Source organism: Mastigoproctus giganteus, chromosome 4 (genome assembly GCF_048544385.1).
Source record: "Mastigoproctus giganteus isolate SK-2022 chromosome 4, ASM4854438v1, whole genome shotgun sequence".
NCBI lineage: Eukaryota > Metazoa > Arthropoda > Arachnida > Uropygi > Thelyphonidae > Mastigoproctus > Mastigoproctus giganteus.
Window position 1 is genome coordinate 159945246 of NC_143578.1, and position 23813 is coordinate 159969058.

At 38.8% G+C, this 23813-nt stretch overlaps 1 protein-coding gene across 3 annotated transcripts in view; it reads right to left on the reverse strand.

Annotated features, from left to right (window-relative positions):
• Positions 1 to 23813, reverse strand: part of LOC150087144 (death domain-associated protein 6-like) — a 226337-nt gene that overhangs the window by 43192 nt on the left and 159332 nt on the right. For all 3 annotated transcript variants that reach the window (XR_016546873.1, XM_090371849.1, XM_090371848.1), the window contains one exon: positions 21290 to 21476. Coding sequence is in view for 2 of the 3 variants with exons in the window: in XM_090371849.1 (XP_090227975.1) it covers positions 21290 to 21476 (187 nt within the window). In the remaining variant the exon portion in view is untranslated. The remainder of the gene's footprint in view (positions 1 to 21289; positions 21477 to 23813) is intronic.

Consider the following 23813-nt stretch of genomic DNA (forward strand, 5'->3'; position numbering starts at 1 on the left):
AGCTGGCTTCCGTTTTCTAGTCACACTGACCCAGCTGGTCGAGATGCTGAAGCTTTTGCAATTACTAATGACCTTGCACAGATTGTTCATTTACCTACAAGAATACCGGATAATCCTAATCATACAGCCAATACGCTTGATCTTTTTCTCAAAAACAACCCTTTTAAGTACACGGTCAAAGTGAGAGGTCCTTTAGGCATTTCAGATCACAACTTGGTGATTGTTTCTTCTCCAGTGGATCCTTTATCTCATGGCTATTCCCAACTTTGTGTTATTTGGCATTACAAGAATGCAAAATGGGATGATCTGCGACACTTCTTTTCTTTGGTCAGATTACTGTTTCAAAACTTCTGATGTCAACGTCTGCTCAGTTCGTGTCAGTGAAATTATTCTTGCAGGAATGGAATCCTTTATCCCACACTCCACTTTAAAATCTCGTCCTTTATCTAAACCTTGGTTTTCCAATAAATGTGCTAAGGCTGTTCAAGAGAAGAATGTTGCATATCGTAATTGGCTTGTTTCTAATTCTCCAGTTTCATTTTCTGCCTACACCAAAGCTCGCAACAACTGTAAAGCAGTTATTAATCAGTCCAAACTAGAGTTTGAACAGGCTAAGAGTAGAAAACTTGCTTCTTGCCCTAATGGTAGCTGAGCATTCGGGTCTCTTGCCAAAGCCATTGGCCGCAACATTTGCCCATCTCTGCTCCCACCTCTGTCCAAACCAGATGGTTCTGTTGCCACTTCAGCCAAGAATAAAGCTCACCTGCTAGCATCCCATTTTTCTTCCAAACCATGTATTAATGATCTTGGTTAAACACCTCCCACCATTCCCAACACGCTCCATTCAATGCCTCCTTTGGTCTTCCGTCAAAAGGATGTCAGAAGGATTTTGACGAATCTTGATGCTAAGAAAGCTCCAGGTCCCGATGGTATTTCTCCACTTGTTCTCACAACCTGTGCTCCTGAACTTACTCCTATTCTTTGCCGCCTTTTTTCACTTTCTTATTCCAAAGGTGTATTTCCTTCTGCTTGGAAATTTGCTCATATCCAGCCAGTTCCTAAAAAGGGTGACAAATCCCTCCCATCCAATTATCGTCCCATTGCAATTACTCCTACTCTTTCTAAAGTAATGGAGAAATTAATTAACCGCCAATTCTTAAACTACCTAGAAACCTTCCGTCTGATCAACAATCGCCAGTACGGATTCCGTCAGCGTCGATCCACTGGTGATATTCTTGCTTACGTTACCCATTTATGGACTAATTCAATGGAAAGGTTCGGTGAAACACAAGTAATTGCTCTTGACATCTCAAAGGCTTTTGATCGTGTTTGGCATAAAGGTCTTCTAAACAAGCTTCCATCTTATGGTCTGCAAATTGTTTTTAGTAATTTGTTATCCAGTTTTCTCTGTGATCGCTCACTGAGGGTGATGGTAGATGGCTCTCTGTTTTCTAACTTCTCCACTAATGCCGGTGTCCCCCAAGGTTCAGTTCTTTCCCCCACTCTTTTCCTCTTGTATATTAATGACCTTCTTCCATTGACTGGAAATCCTATCCATAGTTTTGCCGATGATAGCACATTGCATTCCACTTTCCATTTTGAGAAACCTTGTCTTGCTCAACCAGCTTCGATTTCTCGAAAATCTGCTACAAATTCCTTAAATACCGATCTTCAGGTAATTCTCCAGTGGGGCAAAGACAACTTAGTTGATTTCAACCCTTCTAAAACCCAGTCTTGTCTTATATCTCGCAAAAAGGATTCTTCTGCTCCTATGCTTATCTTTAGTGACATTTCGATTTCTAGGAAAAATGATATATCTCTTTTGGGGATTACCCTGACTTCTAATCTCTCTTGGCACGAGCACATTACAAATATTGCTTCCTCCACAGCTAAAAAACTTGGTTTTCTCTTTCACTCTCGGCGTTACCTTTCTTCCAAACAGCTGCTCACTCTGTATAAATCGCAAATCCACCCTGAAATGGAATATTGTTCCCACATCTGGGGTGGTGCCCCCAAAACCTCTCTCAGGCTTCTTGATTCCATTCAGAAGAGGGCAGTTAGGTTAATTAATGATTCATCTCTAACAGAGTCTCTCCACTCACTCTCTCACAGACGTACTATTTCTGCTGTATGCCTTTTCTACAGATACTTCCATGGGCACTGTTCTTCTGAATTGGCTTCTATAATTCCCGCTTTCTCTTTCAAAACGGTCCAAACATGTGCCGCCACCAGCCAACATCTATTTACTGTCCAACTTCAAACTCACAGAACCAACTTTTCATCTTCCTCGTTTATTCATTCAACTGCCGTTTTCTGGAAAACAACCTTCCTTCATACATATTTCCTGAAAATTACAATCTACAGAAGTTCAAGTCCAATGTCAACAAATATCTTCTTTCGTCTTCTCAACCTCCAACCCAAGCATGGTACTAAGTACTATAGGTTCTAATACCTCTCATGTTTTGGGTTTACATAAAAAAAAAAAAAAATGGGCACAAGGTAGGCCAAGGTGCTCTCACTGGCTGAGTTATAAACAGGTGCTCCGTAATCTAGCCGAGATCTAATTAGGGACTTATATAAGTGGAGCAGAGTATAACAAACTGCAGCCCAAGATGTACTGGAGATAACATGGAGTATGTTAATTTTCTTTGTGCAAGTGGTTATTAGATATTTGATGTGCTCCTGGAAGTTTAACTTCTTATCACAAATTAGCCTTAGGAGGCAAATACTGTTCACAATTGGTAGAGGAAGATTGGCCAAGTGCAACTCAGGTTCAGGATGTATTCTGTCTTGGTGCAGAAATGTATGGCTGTAGATTTGTGGCTTGACAGTTTGTATCCATTTTGTGCCATCCATAATGCAATGTTATTAATGAATATTTGTAGATGTCTCTCAATATAGTTCATATTCTGAGAATGGAAGGATATGGTAAAATCATCTGAATAGAGATAAGAATCAACAGTGTTTGTGATGTTGTTTATTCGTATTGCAAACAGCGTGGCACTAAGAACAGAGCCTTGTGGGGCTCCTTCTTGTATGTATGTTTGAGATAAAACCTGCCAGTACCTATCTTGGAAAGATCTGTGCCGAAGGAAGCTTTGAATAAAATATGGTAAATGGCCTCTCATATGAATAGAATGGAGATCTCTTAGGATACTGTAGCACCATGTGGTATCAAAGGCCTTCTCTAAATCGAGGCATATTATGACGAGATGTTGATTTCTGGTGAATGCATTTCTTATGCTGGATTCGGCTTTTGTCATGAGGTCCAGGGAAGATCTATTGTTTTGAAAGCCAAATTGATTATGTTTTGGGATTCAAGATACTAGGTGAGTCAACGGTGAACCATTTTTTCCAAAGTCTTACTCAGGCAGCTGGTTAGAGAAAGTGGTCTATAGTTGTTAGGAATCGAATGACCTTTTCCAGGTTTAGGTATGGCTATTACATAACAATGTCGCCAGAAAGTGGGGAATATATGTTCCAAGAATATCCTATTGTAAAAGATTAACAATGACAACAGTGATTTCTGATTGAGGTGTTCAAGCATTATATTGTAGATTCCATCAGAACGAAGAGAACTATTTCTTGAGGTATATACAGATTCTTCCAGTTCAGATATTGTGAGTGGTTGGTTATAAGGTAAAGGACTCAAGTTTTGAAGTTCAGCTTCCTTTTCTAAGCTTCAGCTTTAATTTTTTGAAAAGACGACTGATATGCAGTTGAAGTGGACAATTCACAGAACACTGTTCCTAAGGCATTGGCAATTTCCTCAGCAGATGAGATCTCCTTCCCATTCCAATTAATAATAGGAGAAGACAACATATGATATTTACCATTTAGCTTCTTTATTTTTTCCCAGATTATTCGGGTATCAGTATCTTTGTTGATTGAGGGGGCAAATTTTATCCACGAGTCTTTTTTTGCCTTCAGCCAGATATAACGAGCTTTGGCTCTCAGTCTCTTGAAATTAATATGGTTGGCAGTGGTGGGATATTTGGGGAAGGTGTTCCATGCCGCTTTTTTCTCTCTCTTTGCTTTGTTACAATCATCAGTGACTTTTTGTTCTTTAAGTTTCTGGATTATTTCATCTTCAGGAACGTTCAATAGATCCCATTCAGTGATCACTCCCTTTGAAGAATTGAGGGTGGTATGTGGTGTGATTTGAACTGGGATTCCACTCAAGGATGTTAGATGTAATAGTAGTTCAGCGTGTCCAGAATTGGTGGTCTCTATTAATAAATCTCCAAATTGGAGATGTTTCACCATTTTTGGTGAACCTGCGGCATGTTCGAGGCATCTCTGAATGATTAAGGGAGAGCGCTTGCTCACAGGTTGTGTTGACAGCCTGTGAGCAAGTCTGCCAGTGTCTTTTTTCATTCTCTTTGAGAGAGAGAGAAGTCACGGTCAGTGTCATTTGGTTGAGAGCTCTTTAGCTCTAAACGTGGAAAGTCATTTATTTCTATCTCTGCTCCTTTTAGCCCTGACGGTTGGTTTATCCCCCAGGTTACCAGCCCTGCCACGTGGAGGTAGGTGCAGTGCCACCAGTGACCAAGCGGTTGTTTAAATTAGTAGAGTTGGTTAATAATGAATATAAAGACTAAGAAAAGAAAGGTGGATTTCCTTTCTTGGTTCTTACTTTTGATCTTTAAAGCGGAGAATCACTTCAAGTAATCAAAGGAATACGCACACTAGAAAAGAATCAAAACTATCACTTTAGAGAGCACTCTACAATCACAGTAAGAAAATCGCTTGTCACTATCGCTTGGCACTTGGGGCCAGGATCTGAAGAAGAAAAGAAATAAGATAAAAGTGAGTGAGGTGTGCATGCCCTATTCTTAGTCTTGCAATCTTGACTTTTTCCTTTCAATTCAAGCAGAAGATAGATGCCTAATATTGGAGATTCAGTTGAATCTACAGAAGTACTGGGAAGTATTGTCTGACCAATTTGATTGGATACTATGATGTGGTCACAAAGGAACCGGATGCAAAAATAATTTTGATATCATATACTTGGATTTTAGGAAAGCTTTTGATACTGTTGCACATGGAAGTCTATTGTACAAGTTGGAGCAGTACAGCATTAAGGGAAAGTTGCTGCTATGGATAAAGAGACGGTTGAGTGGTAGAAGACAGAGAGTGGTAATCAATGAACACTTCTCTTCGTGGACTAATGTTATTAGTGGAGTCCCCCAGGGGACTGTGTTGAGTCCATTGTTGTTTTCTGTATTTATAAATGACATTGATGAAAGTTATCAGGCTTAATGTCCAAGTTTGCAGACAATACAAAGGTTGGTAGGTTTGTTAATGACAGTAAAGATGGTACGCTACTGCAGCAGGATCTCAAAAAGTTGAGCAGATGAGCTGAGAGATGGCAACTGAAGTTTAGCCTTGACATATGCACAGTGCTGCATAGGAGTAGAAGTAATCCCAGAGTAACATACCAACTGTGCAGTACTACACTCAAAGTAATGGAGAACGAAAAAGATCTGGGGGGGTAATTTTGCAGTCAGATATGAAGTTTTTCTGAGACATGCAAACATCCTGCAAGAGTAGCTATCTGAGTCTTGTCAATGATATATAGGAATTTTGTTAGCAGGTATAAGGAGGTGATTATCTCCTTGTATAAGGCAATGGTCATGCCACATCTTGTGTACTGCCTACAGGTGTGGAGGCCTCATTTTAGGAAAGATGTAAGGCTGCTGGACAAGTACAGACAAGGGCAACAAGATTAGTGAGTGGAACAGAAGGTTGCTGTTATCAAGAAAGGCTTAAGTTTTGCAAATTGCAGAGTCTGGGGACTAGACACCTGAGGTATATAAGGAGTTGAATGGTTTGAACAAGCTCAATGCTGATGGGATTCTTCCTCTTGCTCAGAATCTAAACCTGAGGGGATATAAATTCAAATTGGGGAAAGACAATTGTAGAACAGATGTGTGGAAATTTGCTTTTAGCCAGCGGGTTGTTGATTGCTGGAACAAACTCTCATCTGTCGTTGTGGAAGTTGACAGCTTAAATAAATTCAAGGCGAAACTAGACAAACCTTTGGAGTGAATGGATGGGAGAAGTGGGAAGGGTTTTTTTTTTTTTTTTTTGGCTGATGCTATATAAGCTTTCTTTCTTGCATCATATGTCTCTACTACTGCTAATTATAAAAGTATGTTGCCTTCTTCTTGATTTTGTCAGATGGCTTGAAAGGTATTTTAAAAGAAGACCAGATTTTAAAAGGCTAAATCAGTCAGTCAGTCCTGAATATGATCAGGTAGGTAGTTATGTTTCTTTGGTTGCTGTAAAATGAGAGTGACACTGAGAGAGTCAGCAAAAATAACATTATGAGTAAACTGATGCAATTTTATAGTTTCCAAGGCAATTTGTACAGCTCATAGTTCAGCAGTAAGGATGCTATACTCTAAAGGTAAGCAAATGGACATTATGGAGGACAGCAGCACTGACATGATGGTCTGTTTTAGAGCCATCTGTGTATATCTGAGTATAAGATTCATATTTTTCAATTCGTGATTCATAAAGCTGTTTTATATTCTGTTGAGAAAGAGTAGTTCACCCCATTCTTGAAGGGGCAGAGCACATGCTGGAGGACAGAAAGCCCATGGAGGAGTGGTGGATCTGGTTGTGGCTATTTTAGAAAGATCTAGCTGCCAATTATCAAGAAATGAGTGAAGACATACCAGCTGGCTGATTTATTGATCAATAAATGGCACACAAGTTTCCCAACTGGAGTAAACAGATATTTTTCAAGTTGGATGCACAGGTTAATTTTTGATTTTGATAGTATAATTCAGCAGTAAAATCTGTCAGAGAGAGAGAGAGAAGGTTGTGAGCTTAAAGTATAAAGGTTGTGGAAGGATGTGTGGTAGGTCCCAAGAGTAATGCATAGGCCACTATGATGAATAGGTTCCAACTACCTCAAAGTGCTGGGTTTAGCAGAGTTGTAAATTGGGGATCCGTATTCTAACCTTGATCTTACGACAGCATAAGTGAAGAAGATTATAACAGTCGGCACCCCATGATGTAGTTTAGGGGTGGCCAACAAGTCGACTGCAATCTACCACTCGATCGCGGCTTTAATTTCGGTCGATCACAACGAATTTTAAATATATATAAAAAAATAGATTAGTCAAAATCTAAATATTATTATTATGCACCCAACTTTATATGCTTATTACAAATCCATTGAACTACGCGACTACTCTTGTTGCTGCACAGCCGCTAGGCTTGTCTAGTGAAAATTCACACAGTTACGTTGTGGAGAGCATAATATATATATGAATTCTTATTTAGCTTACTTAATATTAATAACTGGATAGTACTTATACGTTAATTTAATATCCTTTCATTTAAAATGAATACTATGGAAAACAGTAAAACGTATCATTTTCATCAAGAGTGAGATCTAGAATACTTTTTTGTAATGATAAAAGAAAAATGTTGTTTAATTTGCAATGCTTCCATGACTATACCCAAAAAAGGAAATTTAGAAAGGCACTTCAACGCACTCCATGGTAAAAACCAATCGGATTTTCCGACTAATAGTGACTTTCAAAAAAATATATTAAAAGAACTTAAATCCAGATTATTCACACAACAAAATTTCTTCATGACTTCTAATTTACAATCTAAAGCAGTAACTGTAGCATCATTTAAATTGAGTCTTCTTCTTGCAAAAAAAAAATGCAAACCATATTCTGATGGTCAATTCATCAAAGATGCATTTTTAGAAATAACAGATTGGCTTTTTGAAAATTTTAAGAACAAAAATGAAATCAAAAATGCTCTTCAAGGTCTGCAATTATCTCGAAATACTGTGATGTGATGCATCGAAAAAATGAGTAAAAATGTGAGTGAACAATTGCGTGCTCATACTGCTAATTGTGTGTCCTTTTCTTTACAATTGGATGAATCTACAGACCTCAGTGACACTGCTCAATTACTTGTTTTTGTTCGTTTTGTTTTCGAGGATTCTGCCACTAGAGAAAAATGCTCGGTATGGTTTCATTAAAAGAAAGAACTAGGGTCTTGATATATTTAATGCATTTAAAAATTTTATTGAAAAAATTAAATTACCACTATTTAAGCTCGTATCAATAACAACAGATGGAGCCAAAGGAATGACAGGGCATCTTAATGGATTCCTCGCATTGTGCCAAAAGGATGATGAATTCCCAGATTTTTTGAGTTACCATTGTATCATCCACTAATAAGCATTAGACAGCAAAAGATTAAATACTAAAAGTGTTATAGATATAGCTTTCAAAATCGTAAATTCCATCAGAAGATAATCTCTTCAAAGGAGTCTTTTCAAAATGCAACTCGAAAAAATGAACCAGATCTGATATTACACACAGATGTGAGGTGGCTGAGTCAGAGTAAGTTTCTACAGAGATTCCGAAATTTGCTGAATGAAATTAAAAAAAATTTTTGATCAAAGGGGAGATGATTATCAGCAGCTAAAAAATACGGAGTGGTTGTGTGATCTGGCTTTTTTTTTGGCAGATTTTACCAGTAAATTAAGTGATCTGAATTTGGAATTACAAACAAAAAATTAAAATGTAGGTGACATGATTAGTAGTATTTCTGCATATAAATATCAATTTTTGGCAAGGGCTAAGGATTTCAAAGGGAAAAAAATTCGACCATTTTGCAAATATGCAAGATCATTTGCAAAATATCCTGTTTTTGAAATTAATAGTGAGAAATATGTTTCTGAAATTGGGAAAGTTGTGGATGATTTTGAAACCAGATTCAGTGATTTTAAACAATTGAAGATACTGTTCATTATATTTCTTATCCATCTAATGTCGACTTAGATACGAAACAAATTGCAGAAAAAAATTGCTGAGATTTTTCACATGGAGAAAATATTACTTGACAATGAAATTATTACATTGCGAAATGATATCTTCCTAAAAGCCTGAACATCAGAAGAAGACTTTTGGAAAAATGTTTCCAAGAAAAGTAGCAATTGTAAAAAAATGCAGTGAACTTTTAAATTTCTGTTTTGGTTCCAACCTATCTATGTGAATCGGCCTTTTCGTATTTGAAACAAAGATAAAAAATTGCTGTACGTAAGAGTACAGCGATTATTCATCTTTACGGACTTGCATACAGAAGATTCTTCACGGTTGGCCTTATCACAGTATATCCCTGATTTTGAAAGGACATGAAGACACAAACTTCACATAAACTAAAAATTTAAATACGTATGAATTCAAAATAAGAATTCTGAATTGTAATTAATTTTAAACTTTATAAACAACATTTTCAATATGTGTTGAATAACTTTTTTAACTATGTGCAATGAAATTTTTGAGTGGTAGAACGTGGCACATTTTAAAGAAAAAAAGTAAATCACATCACAAATTAAGTTGACCACCCCTTATGTAGCTGTTCATAATCTCAAAATGTCTAATTCCTTGAAACAGGTGGTTCTAAGCTGTTTGATATGATCAAGAAAGGTCAATTTTTTATCTAAGGTTAAGCCAAGAAATCAGACAGTAGACACAAAAAGTATATAGTCACCCAGCATTAGAACTGGGTCAGGAAGGAATTAGGTCAATTACAGAAATAAATTGCATCTGTTCTTTCGTTGTTGTTGTTATTTGGTTTTTAGGAGCATTAGCAACTAAGGCCATATTGCGGTGGTCATTCCCTGACCTTTCTGCATCCTCCGTATTTGGCGGTGATGGGCTCGAACCCCGGTCTAATCAAGAAGCGTGTGCTACGCACTGCTGCTCCTTCCCACCTGGCCACGGAGGTGCCTCAATTACTCTTTCAGATGATATGCAAAAACTGTTATCTGCAGTCAAAGTTGTAATTCTGTTATGAGTACCTTGAAGTTGTCTCTCAATATTTCTCAGGTTTGAGAGTGGCAAGATATGTTAAAATCATCTGCATATTGAAGTAGTAAAACAGTCAGCAGAATAGTCTTAGTTACCAAGGTAATTTTTATAATGAAGAGGAACACCTTCCTAGAAGAAGTTACAAGACATGGCAGAGTGAATGAGGTCCTGGAAGGATCATTGTTTCAGAGAGTTTGCATAAAACTTTGGGAAATTTCTCAAAGTTAATACAAATTGACATAATGCCACCCTGAAACATCTTTCCCATTCACATTCCATATGGATAGGTATGAAGGAGGATATTTATTATACATTTTACCAATATTTTCCCAGATGGTTTATGTTTTAGAGGACCTTGTAATTGCTGAAGTGAAATGCTTCCATGAGTCTCTTTTGCTTGTTTGATGAATGTGTCTGCACTGGCTTTGGCTTTTTTAAACTGCAATAGATTTACTGCAGTAGGATTCTTGCAAAAGTTATTCTAGGCTTTATTTTTCTCTTGTTTGGCTTGGTTGATTCATTGTTCCACCAGGGTTTTGACCACATTCAATGACTTGTAGACCTTCTTAATATTACTGTTTTGGTGGCCTACAATACTTGATATTATATAAGCTACAGCAGTATTAATTGATACATCTGAAACTGTTTTGTTTAGGGTTGTTAGCTCCTTGTATTTCTTCCAATCAGCTTTTGCAAAGTTCCATTTGATCATCTGATTACGGCAGGATGGTAAATTTGCCTATATATGACAGACTATTGGGTAATGGTCACTACCCAGAAGACTATCATGAACAGACCAGTGAAACAATTCAGTGAGACCAGTGCATAAGCTGAATTGGTTACATGAGAGACTCAGTCATTTCTGTAGATGACATGATGTATTAATAGAAGCTGTTAAGTTAGTTTCTTGAAGACAAAAGGCAACTGGGTTATACTGGAAAAGAAGATCCCAAATGCAATCAAGGTTCCTGGGATATCCTCTACAATTCCATTGAAGGAAACTGGGCATTATTTGGGTTTAGTCATGGTCTCCCAGTGTCCAGCTTCCTCTGGGAAGAGATTAAGAATAGGTTCTTCTCGGTGAGGGTTTCCTTCAATTTCCATGCCTATTGAGTCAGTTTTTTATAGTATCATTGCTTTTTGTATACTTTGGATTATTAGCATGCAGAACAGTGATTGGCGTGTTAACAGTCTTGTTACACTTTCCAAAGTGACCGAGCCGAGTCATTTAACCTGAACGGATCTGTTCAGGGTAAATGTTTGTTTGTTTGTTTGTTTCGGGATTTATTGGGCGCATCGGCAACTATGACCATAGTGCGCCAGGGTAAATGTTACTTCTCTTTTAGTATCAGAGATTGTTGTTCCTTGCACAGCAGTAGTTATTGGAGCTGGCTTTTGAATTACTCGAGCAAAAGTAGGTCAGGTGTTATTTTTGAGCCTATACCGATTTTTGGGCTTCTTGGTATATGATGTTTTCTTCGGCTTTGACCCATTGAATAATTTTTTTGTTTTTCCGGAGGGGACAATCTGAAGTATGCACTATGTGGGCTATTGCAATTTGAGCATTTGTGCTGCTCTGCTTTACAGACCATGTGAATGTGCACACGTGAACCACAAGCAGCATAAGTGGTTAAACCTCTGAAGATGTTTTTGGTTAGGAATGTATAGTTTGAAATTTGAGATATTACCCTGCTTTGATGGATGTTGGGCTGTCAAAGGACTATGTTCTGGGTCAGTACTAGAAGATCTCGTTTAGTTGTTTAGTATATATGAGCTTTACATGCACAATTTCCTGTAGTCTTGTAATTCAATTTTAAACTTTCCTTCTGAGAGGTTTATGAAATCCAACTCAGTTATCACACCCCTAGAGTACTAGGAGGGGAAACAAAGGATGTGACTTTTGGAAATGTTCTGATTGGCATTTGTTTGAGATCGTAATATCTAAGATGTGTTGTTGTTTTTGAAGATCCCATGAGATTTTCTGTGTATTTCTGAATTCTAAAAGGCAAGAGACTACCCAGAGACTTAGTAGAGTGCAATACGAAGTGCAATGGAGCTCTTCTTTTAACAGTGTATATTTTTTGGCATTTAGCACTACATAAGTTAGTCTTCTATCTCATGAGTAGTCATGATTTAGATCATTTTGCTTCTTTTGGCCTTGTTTGTTGTTTGTTATTTGGTTTTTAGGGACATTAGCAACTAAGGCCATATTGCTCTGGGGATATGCGGTGGCCATTCCCTGACCTTTCCGCATCCTCCGTATTTGGTGGCTCACGGGCACGAACCCAGATCTAATCAAGAAGTGTGTGCGCTACGCACTGCTGCTCCTGCCCACCTGGCTACAGAGGCGCCCTTTTGGCCCTGGAAAGATAACTTTTCTTTCCGGGTTTCTGGTGCTAGCATAGAGAGGCAAGAGCAGTGACAGAATGGTACCCAAATGGCTGAGTAATTTGGTTAGTACTATCAATAAGGAACAGAAATGTGAATTTTCGTCCAGGAATTCTGCCTACTTCTTTTATAGTGCAAAAGAGTTATGCTATATAATTAAATAGGGGACAAATGCAATTGACAAATGAAACAAAATTACAATTACACAATATTACTTCAAAATCAGCCCTCTTGTACAGTCGTGAGAATTGGGTAATGAAAAAGAAAGACACACAAAAACTAGAAGAAGCACAAACGAGATTTTTCAGACCATTATTATTATTATTATTTTTTTTTTATGTGAACCCCAAACACGAGAGGTATTAGAACCTATAGTACTTAGTACCGTGCTTGGGTTGGAAGTTGAGAAGACGAAAGAAGATATTTGTTGACATTGGACTTGAACTTCTGTAGATTGTAATTTTCAGGAAATATGTATGAAGGAAGGTTGTTTCAGAAAACGGCAGTTGAATGAATAAATGAGGAAGATGAAAAGTTGGTTCTGTGGGTTTGAAGTTGGACAGTAAATGGATGTTGGCGTGGCTGCACGTGTTTGGACTGTTTTGAAAGAGACAGCGGGAATTATAGAAGCCAATTCAGAAGAACAGTGCCCATGGAAGTATCTGTAGAAGAGGCATGCAGCAGAAACAGTACGTCTATGAGAAAGCGAGTGGAGAGACTGTTAGAGATGAATCATTAATTAACCTAACTGCCCTCTTCTGAATGGAATCAAGAAGCCTGAGAGAGGTTTTGGGGGCGCCACCCCAGATGTGGGAACAATATTCCAAGGCAGGGCAGATTTGCGATTTATACAAAGTGAGCAGCTGTTTGGAAGAAAAGTAACACCGAGAGCGAAAGAGAAAACCAAGTTTTTTAGATGCAGAGGAAGCAATATTTGTAATGTGCTTTTGCCAAGAGAGATTAGAAGTCAGGGTAATCCCCAAAAGAGAGATATCATTTTGCCTGGAAATTGGAGTGTCACCTAAGATAAGCATAGGAGCAGAAGAATCCTTTTTGCGAGATATAAGACAAGACTGAGTTTTAGAAAGGTTGAAATCAACTAAGTTGTCTTTGCCCGACCGGAGAATTACAATGTGCTATCATCGGCAAAACTATGGATAGGATTTCCAATCAATGGAAGAAGGTCATTATTATACAAGAGGAAAAGAGTGGGGGAAAGAACTTAACCTTGGGGGACACTGGCATTAGTGGAGAAGTTAGAAGACAGAGAGCCATCTACCATCACCCTCAGTGAGCGATCAGAGAAAAAACTGGATAACCAATTACTAAAAACAGTTGGCAGACCATAAGATGGAAGCTTGTTTAGAAGACCTTTATGCCAAACACGATCAAAAGCCTTTGAGATGTCAAGGGCAACTACTTGTGTTTCACCGAACCTTTCCACTGAATTAGTCCATAAATGGGTAACGTAAGCAAGAATATCACCAGTGGATTGACACTGACGGAATCCATACTGGCAATCGTTGATCAGATGGAAGGTTTCTAGGTAGTTTAAGGAGCTTTCTTAGCATCAAGATTCATCAAAATCCTTCTGATATCCTTTGGACGGAAGACCACAGGAGGCATTGAATGGAGTGTTGGGAATAGTGAGAGGTGTTTTACCAAGGTCATTAATACACGAGATGGAAGAAAAATGGGATGCTAGCAGGTGAGCTTTATTCTTGGCTGAAGTGACAACAGAACCATCTGGTTTCGACAGAGGTGGGAGCAGAGATGGGCAAAAGTTGGCCATCTCTGCTTTGGCAAGAGACCAGAATGATCGGCTACCATTAGGGGAAGAAGCAAGTTTTCTACTCTTAGCCTGTTCAAACTCTAGTTTGGACTGATTAATAGCTGCTTTACAATTGTTGAGAGCTTTGGTGTAGGCAGAAAATGAAACTGACGAATTAAAAACAAGCCAAATACGAGATGCAACATTCTTCTCTTGAACAGTCTTAGCACATTTATTGGAAAACCAAGGTTTAGATAAAGGACAAGATTTTAAAGTGGAGTGTGGGATAAAGGATTCCATTCCTGCAAGAATAATTTCACTGACACGATCTGAGCAAACATTGACATCAGAAGTTTTGAAACAGTAGTCCGACCAAGGAAAAGAAGTCTCACAGGTCATCCCATTTTGCATTCTTGTAATGCCAAACAACACGAGGTTGGGAATAGCCATGATATAAAGGTTCCATTGGAGAAGAGACAATCACCAAGAGTTGTGATTTGAAATGCCTAAAAGACCTCCACTTCGACCGTGTACTTAGAAGGGTTGTTTGTGAGAAAAAGATCAAGCATATTGGCTGTATGATTAGGATTGTCTGGTATTCTTGTAGGTTTTTTTTTGGTAGTTGTTGGCGCATAGGCTTCTGTGGCCATAATGCACCTCCCAAGGTTTTTGCAGTACTTTGATCCAAGCCCGAGGCGGGAATCGAACCCGCGACCTTTGGGTTGCTAGGTAGGCACTTTACCCACCCGGCTAGCCCGATCGGCTCTTTCTTGTAGGTAAATGAACAATCTGTGCTAGGTCATTAGTAATTGCAAAAGCCTCGGCATCTCGACCTGCTGGGTCGGCGTGACTAGAAAACGGAAGCCAGCTGGAGTTGTGAACATTAAAATCACCAAGGAAAATTAACCTCACTGTTAAGAAAGTTGGACTGGAGAAAGTCAAGTTGCAAAGAGAGGAAGTCAAAGAGCTCCAAGTGATTAGTGGAGTTGGGAGAATGGTAGAGACAACAGATGAATTTGACACAATGAGGTAGAGAGATTTTAAGCCAGAGAAGATCAAAGAGAGGAGATTCCAAATTGCCAAGTCTCTGAGAGGGAATATCAGAACGGATATATGCACAAGTACCACCTTTGAGGCGAAAGGAATCATACAGCGAATAATTTGGGCATCTGGGATGAGCAGTAGTTGAATCAACCGATAACTGAGATTCTGTCAGAAAAAGTACATGGGGTTTGGCAGACTGCAAGTGGAAATGGACATCGTTGAGATCAGAATTGAGACCATGTATATTTGTGAAATGAATTAGGAAGTGCCTGGGAGGTCTAGATCTTTTCGCAGATAAGCTTGCTGTATTAGTTTGACAATTCATGGTGTATTCAATAGTAAGAAAAAGTGGGTGGGACATGCTGTATGAAGTAATGAAATTTTTGGATATGACGTACATATGGTAAGAATATACCTAGATTCTTGACATAACGTGGCCTCGACATTGCTCCCCACATACACACTACTCGGACTCCCTCCAGTCACTATCTGGCAGAGTAGAGGTAGCAAGATTATACACTAGTTGATCCGGAAGTCTCCTAGAGAGTTACCAATAGGTTCGGTCCGGTGTACTAACTAGCGGCTGGCCTGCGAACACCGTTTTAGAGCTGTACCCTCGAAATGTAAGGAATATTGGATCTCGCCACGATGTTCATCACAACCTCAAAAGTCATCAATCATACTGCATGATAGAAGAGATAGGGAAGGGTTGACCGGAACTTAGCTCTGGAGTCTAAACATGGGTTCCACCACTTCAAGCCTCCAATAAACAAAGTGGTGGTATTTCACCGGTTGATGAGAGTCAAATACCACCTAGAATATTACGCTAGACCATCAAAGAAATTCACGTATTCATGAGAAATTAAAAGTAGTTACATAGTAGATGACATAAAATGTATCAATCGCATAGAATAAATGAACCCAAATCAGCATTTAACTACAAACCTACAGCTAAGAGAGATGTGGGCCAACCAGAACAACAATGGCATGGTCAAGACCACCTCTAAGAGCTACAAAAGAACAGGTCTTATAAGACCGAAATTGGATAATTTTAATGATGATAATGAACTAAATAAGGGAAAACTGTATTTAAAAGGAAAAGGAATCTATTTGCTTTGCAGATACTATAGTGATCACTTGGCAGCATTTGAAATAGTAATAGTATTCACCATATAGTACAAGGAAGCCATAAACGTTTGCTGCACTCGCAGTAGAGAGGGGAAAAAAAAAAAATTCAAGTAGATAAGAAAATACAAATTATATGCTTCTCTCTTCACACAGGTAACTATCCAGTTGGCCTTTGAATTTATTCAAACTGTTAGCCACAATTGCCTGAAAGAGCAACTTGTTCCTGCATCAAAGAATTGCTGGCTAAAATAAAACTTTCTACAATCTAATCTCAACCCCTGAAATTTGAATTTATTGCCCCTAGTTCTGCATTCCACCTTCATTCATTTTACTAATCCTGCGCAAAGTCTTAAAAACCTCAATCAAGTCACTTCTGAGATGCCTGATTGCCATGATTGGAGTCTTTCCTCACACGGTTATCCCTCTGCCAATCTCACCATTCGAGTTACAGGCCTTTGAACCTTTTCAAGCTCTATGTCTTTTTCCAGATGAGGTCTCCATACTTGAATACAGTATTCCAAATGCTGTCTTACAATTGCCTTATACAGTGGGATTATGACCTCCCTATCTCTACAGGATAACATTTGATAAATCATTGATAGGACATTATGGGCTTTCCTGGTTGCCGGTTTACACCGCTATAAAAAAAACTTCATATATGCCTGTATTGTAACTCCCAGATCGCTTTCCTCCTCCACTGTTTTTAATTCAACCCCACCAAGTGTATAATTTATTTGTGGGTTGCTATTTCCCAAATGTAAGACCTTGCATTTAGCTGCATTAAAACATAGCTGCCACTTCTCTGAAGTCTGTTCAAGCCATTCTGAAGGAGCGCTGCTTGGTACTGATCATTAACAACTCTGCCAATCTTTATATCATCTGCAAATTTTGACATCACACCTTTTAACCCTTCATCGATGCCATTCATGAAAATGAGAAACAGCAGTCCAAGAACCAATCCTTGAGGGACCGCACTTTTTCATTTTCTACCACCCTAAGTGTCACAACAACCATGTGGTACTACACTTATGGTGGTAGAAATGAAAAAGACCTGGAAGTGATTGTGCAGTCAGAGTAGGTCATGGGGTATTGTCAATGATATACAGGAATTTTGTTAGCAGGGAAAATAAGATGATTATCCCTTTGTATAAGGCAATGGTGAGGTCAGGCCACGCCTTAAGTACTCTGTAAAGGTCTGGTGAGCTCTTTTTAGGAAGGATGTAGAGTTGCTTGGGTGTGTACAGAGAACGGCAATGAGACTGGTGAGGGAAACAAAGTGTCCTCTTACCAAGTAAGGCTTAAGTTCTGCAAATTGCAGCAGCTAAAGATTAGGCACCTGCGAGGTGATCTAACTGAGGTGTATAAGGCCTTGAATGGGTTGAGCATGCTGAATTCTGATATGATTCTTCCGCTTTCTCAGATTATGAACCTGAGGGGGCATAAATTCAAACTGAAGTTAGCAAGTTGTAGAATAGATGTGTGGAAATTTGCCTTTAGCCAGCATGTGGTTAATTGCTGGAAGAAGTTTCCATCTGTCGTAGTGGAAGTTGATAGCTTAAATAAATTCAAGGAGGAATTGGACAAACGTTTAGAGGAAATGGATGTGCGAAATTTTTTTTGGCTGATACTACATAAGTTCATATGCTTGCTTTCTTGCATCATATGCCTCTATTACTACTACTACTACAGTAACCTCTCATAAGAGACAGTCAAATGCTTTGCTGAAATCCAAATAAACTATGTTGAAAATTTCCCCTACATTCGGCTCATGTTTTTTTTTTTTTGTTAGTTGTTGACGCATCGGCTTCTGTGGCCATAATGCACCTCCCAAAGTTTTTGCATTTTACTCTGATCCAAGCCCGAGGCAGGATTTGAACCCGCGACCTTTGGGTTGCCAGGCAGGCACTTTACCCACCTGGCTAGCCTGCTCAGCAGCTCATGTGTAACTGTGTCAAAATAGCCTACTAAGTAAGTTAACAATGATTTTCCCTTAAAAAAAACGATGTTGAACTGCTATTATGTATTTGCAATATACTGGCACTTCTCCAATCCAAAGGGATCTCCCTTGAGCCAAGATACTTTCATAATTAATACACTCTGTGGTTCAATACACTCTGTGGTGCTCTTCCTTAAAACTACAGGGTATATGCCTTCAACTCCAGGAGCATTACTTGCCTTTATGCTCAAATATTTTTCTAATGAGGAATGACACAGAAAAGTGCATTTTGGAAAATTTGCCAACTAGACGTCTTTTGGGGAAGAAGACCAGTTAATATTCCTCCCCTCACCCCAAGATGTCTAGTTGTCATGATCCTGGAAGAGTATATATATGCAGTATATAAGGGCCTGAAGGGAATCAATAAAATGAAAGAGGGAGGAATATTGTTACTGATATTAAAGACAATAACAGGGGGTGGGGGAGATAAAAGATTTCAGGAAGTAAGAAAAATTTCAATTCCCCTTCACCTTTGGACAGTGTTGAAGATTATTGGAATAAACTATCATATAAGCTACAAGGCACAGTGGAGGTTTCACGTACATTAAAATGTTTGTTTGTTATTTGGATTTTTAGGAACGTTAGCAACTAAGGCCATATTGCTCCGGGGGTATGCGTTGGTCATTCCCTGACCTTTCCGCATCCTCCGTATTTGGTGGTCACGGGCTCGAACCCCGGTCTAATCAAGAAGCGTGTGCTACGCACTGCTGTTGTTTGTTTGTTTGTTAGTTATTTGGTTTTTAGGAGCATTAGCAACTAAGACCATATTGCTCCGGGAATATGCGGTGGTCATTCATTGACCTTTCCACGTCCTCCGTATTTGGTGGTGACGGGATCGAACCCCGGTCTAATCAAGAAGCGTGTGTTATGCACTGCTGCTCCTGCCCACCTGGCTACGGAGGTGCCCGTACTTACGTTAAAAGCAGAACTGGATACTCACTTGCTGGCAATTGGGAACATATGAAAGACTGGAAATTTTTTGCTTCCTTTTGCATTACTTAGCCATTCTAATATTAAATCATTGAAGACTGACAAAATCTTATATGATTCACCTGGATAAATGATGATGATTAAATTGGAAAGGTCTCTGCCTCTGGGATTAATTCTAAGATAAATATATTTCAGTAGTGCTGGAGAGATGGATAAAAACAATAAGGCTTAAAAAAAAAAATCCTTTAGTACTGGTAAGTTAAGTAAAAAATAAAATAAAATAATATATCTACAAAAAGCTTTCAGTCTTCTGTAGTGCTTCTTCAGTTGTGGAATGAGCGTTATTATAAAATAAAGAATACTAGGCACCTAGCCACGGTGGTCATGCAAGGTGAAAGATGTGACACAGGTGAAGGAACAATCAGTTGTTGGAAGCAGAGGTTTGTGGTTGCAACTGTAATGCTTGAGTATGAAGCGTGTGCCAACACATCATAACCGCTTCCACGACGGGATGGATGTGCCCTCCTTTATTTTGGTTAAAGGCACCTCAACAACAGGAAATGTGGAGCAATTCCAACCAGATGCAATGATTCGAATTGGTCGATAATTTCAACGATGCGGATTGAGGCTGTGTTGGGAAGACCAGAAGTGCTCCGCGATCGCTGCTCAGGGGGGTTCTGCTATCTGTTGGCAGATGGCAGAATTTCACTATCTGCCAATGACATTTGCGTTGCCCTCAGGTTGTGCCTGACCAGTGGTGCTGTAATATTCAGCGAAACCCTCTACTGCCAGATGAGTGGTACGGCAATGGGTGTACCTGTCAGCTCGGTCACAGCAAACATTGCTATGGAAGAGCCGGAGGGTCACGAATTTTGTGGATTTGCCAGATCCTGTAGCCTTTTGGTGTCGCTTCGATGATGTGTTTGTTGTCATTCCTTGCGAGTTAGAGGAACAACTTTTGCAACACCTTAACTTTGTCACCCTTTATTCAATTCACCATTGAACTGTAGTCGGATATTAACCTCTCCCTTTTAGGTACTCTTGTTCGGTGCATGGGCACGTGCTTAAAAAAAACTGTCCACCACAAACTGATGTGTGCTGGCTAATTCACCAACTACCAGTCAGCACATGCTCACAGCCAGCTTCTCAGTACTACGTGAACCCTACTGACCTGTACCTGGACTCATTCCAGTTCAATGGATGAAAGCTGCAATGAGATTATTAAAATAAAGGCAGATCTGGCTACCCTGCAAGTGCCCTAGTTAAGTGTGACCTGCAAGCCTGTGACCACACAGCACACCCTAGGGTCCCATGTAGCAATGATACCACCTTTATCCCCTACTACCTGGGCCAGTCACAATAGCTCTCTAAAATCTTATGGGCCCATGGGATAAAGTGCTTGCAGCTACCAGGTAGGAAGCTGCAGCCCCTCCCCTCGAGGGTAAAAATTCCAACCCCCCCTTTGCATAATGGTTTGGTGTACCGCATTTCCCACCGTGACTGCTATGTCAGGGGAATCTGGCAGGAGGCTCCAAGATCGAATCTCTGAACATAAGTGAGCAATCCTTTCCGCATATTTGGAACACTCTGTGATTGCGGACCACTTCTGGTCTTCCCAGCACAGCCTCGATTCATGCCACAACATCGAAATTATCAACTGTTCCCGATACTACTGTCATCGCATCTGGTTGGAATTGCTCCACATTTCCTGTTGTCGAGGTTCCTTTAACCGAAATAAAGGAGGACGCATCCATCCCATCATGGAAGTAGTTATCCTCCAGAATGATAAGCACTGGCACATGCTTCATACTCAAACACTACAGTTACAATTATAAGCCTCTATTTCAAATAACTGATTGTTCCTGTACCCGTGCACGCGTTTCACCTTGCATGACCACAATGGCTGGGTGCCTGGTATTCTTTATTTTATGATAACGCTCATTCCCTGAAGAAGGACTACACAAGTCAGATAACTTTTGGTAGATTTATTTATTTTGTTTTACTTCACTTACCAGTATTAAAGGATTTTTTGCTTAAACTTTAATGTTTTTATCCGTCTCTCCAGTACTACTGAAATATATTTATCTTAGACTTATGATTATTGTAAACTATTTTTTCAAAGATTTTAAAATAAACATATGTATATATTTAAAATTCACACCTGCTTCAAACACTTACTTTCACTATCAACAGCAGAAATAACAGATCCACTTGATTCATTTCCAAGCATTAGCTCTATTTCTTCTTCCTCCTCTTCCTCCTCCTCCTCCTCTTCACTGTCTGTCTGCTGCAGGGAATCGTCATCTAAAACTTCTTCGGGCTCAGCCTTTATTTTAAGTTGTTTTTGATAATAATAATCCACTATCTAAAATATAAATCTATAATGAATTTTATTAATTAAATAAAATCAAAGTAACTTTTTTCCAGGTGAAACACGGAGATTACCGCACTGTTAGTAATCAATAAATATTAAATTACTACTTAGAACATTAACATGGTAATTTTAGGTATATGGTATGTTTTTCCTTTCTGAAATAGGAGTTAAACACGACACTTTGGGTCGAGACTACAGTAATCTTCCTGTTTTAGCCAAATCAATTTAATAAAAATAATGGTATGCATTTTAACTAATTGGAAATGACAACAAAACCTGTTTATTCAGTTCATCAATATAGAGTTTAAGATATGGGGAAAATATGATTAGCTGAATTTAATTTTATCAAAATTATCATCATTACTGAACACTAAATCTGGGATGAATTTGCAAAAAGCAAATAAATCCACATCGCACATGAAAGTTATTTTGAGTTCTGTTTACTAGGTTAACTACTGCACTATTTTATACTAGATTAGAGAAAGTCAATTTATATACATTGTTTCATGGTGTATGATTATGGATTACACTTCATGTTGCCTGTACAATCTTTCAATTAATACAAGTCCATACTTGTAATATCATTAAGATTTTATTCCAGCTTCTGTTTATCCTGCTACTAAAGTATTGGGTTCAAGGGAGGGCAATTGTTTAGTATACAAAGTTTGCATCTTAGGAAAACTTAAAGAAGACTGTAAGAATCCTGCAACCTTGTTGTTCAGCAGGTAAGACCTGAAGGGTTCTTGTCATTCTTCATCAAATTGTCTTATTAATAAGAAATCTTTTTTGTACAAAGGTGAAGGCTGCATACACTATTAACCATTACGGCAAACAGATAACAGTTGTTTTCAGAAATGAATGTGAACCTACACATAGAGAAAAATTATGTGAGCTGCAGCTCATTCTTTCACACACTAGCATATGGAGGAGGAAGGAATATAAAGGGAAGCATACATGTGTGTTGCATATTCATAGTGAATATTAGACTGGTAGAACATCATGGAGTTAACAGAAATAAGATATTATACTGCATGCATAAACAACAAAAAAAAATACGAATCAGTTAAACTTCTACAGATTTTGGTATGTGCAAGATTCAGTAATGACTTGTAATTAATGATATATTCTTTCTGGACTTTTACAAGCAGCATTACTGAACTATATATACATAGCCATGTTACAGTATAACAAAAAAGCAGTACAAATACACTACAGTTTAGTACAACAGAGAAGTAAACTGACCATATAAACAGACCAGCCGAAACAGAATATATTTTATTCATTTATACAGAGGATGATATTTCTATCCAGTGCTTTTTTTGTAAAAAAAAAAAAAAATAGGTGCCAGTACTCATTCTTTGCTATCAGTAAAAATTCCGTGCCGGCACGGGTGATACGGCTGGCACCCAGTGGGTGTCAGCCATGCCAGCTGTTTCCGTCTGTTAAGGAGATCACGTGACACTGGGCTGAGTCAGCATCCATCAATCACGGCTGTATCGCTAGCAGTTGGAACGCTGTACCCGATACTGAATCTCTACCAGGTAGAGATCCAGAAACGGGTACCCCTTTCAAAATGGTGGCGAGGAGAGGAGGGGGAAAACAATGATTGACGGGTTGTAACTCCGCCCACTCACAGCGTTTCCCCTCCTCTCCCGGTGAATGTCAAGTGACACACGGACGGCACATGGCACAGCAACAAATAAGGCGGCTGAAAACAAAGGATAAATCCAATAAATTTAAAAATTCAAGTCAGAAAAATGCAGGTTTTTCGCAATCACAAAATGTCACGTGACATTTGAATAAGTCGGATATAGCTGAAAAGGGAGAAGGTAATTTAAAAGGAAATTTCGCAAAAGAAAAGAAATGGCAAATCAACAATTTTTAAAAATAAAACAAACAAAAGCTGAAAAGGATATATATTCAGGGATCACAGTATGTCATGAGACATCACAAAAGTGGAGCTGAAATGAAGAAAAAGAAAAGGCAATTTAAAAAAACCAAGAAATAAAAATTTACATGAAATGCAATCACTGATTCTTCTCGCCCGTACATAACTAGACTATTTCGCAAGCATTAACAACGAAAATTTCTGATGCGAGTGAACACATAAATGCTTTTTTTTTTTATTTTAATTTTTGGTGGGGGGCTGCCGCCGTCCCCTACCCCCCGCTGTTTCCCCCCCACAAAATTGGACCTTAATAGAACGAACGAAAAGCAACGGCAAATCAACATTTGAAAAAATATAAATGCACGTTTTTCTAGGCTACTTTGAGAGCATTAACAATGAGAAAGACTGAAAAGAAGAAAAAGAAAACTTAATTTTAGGGG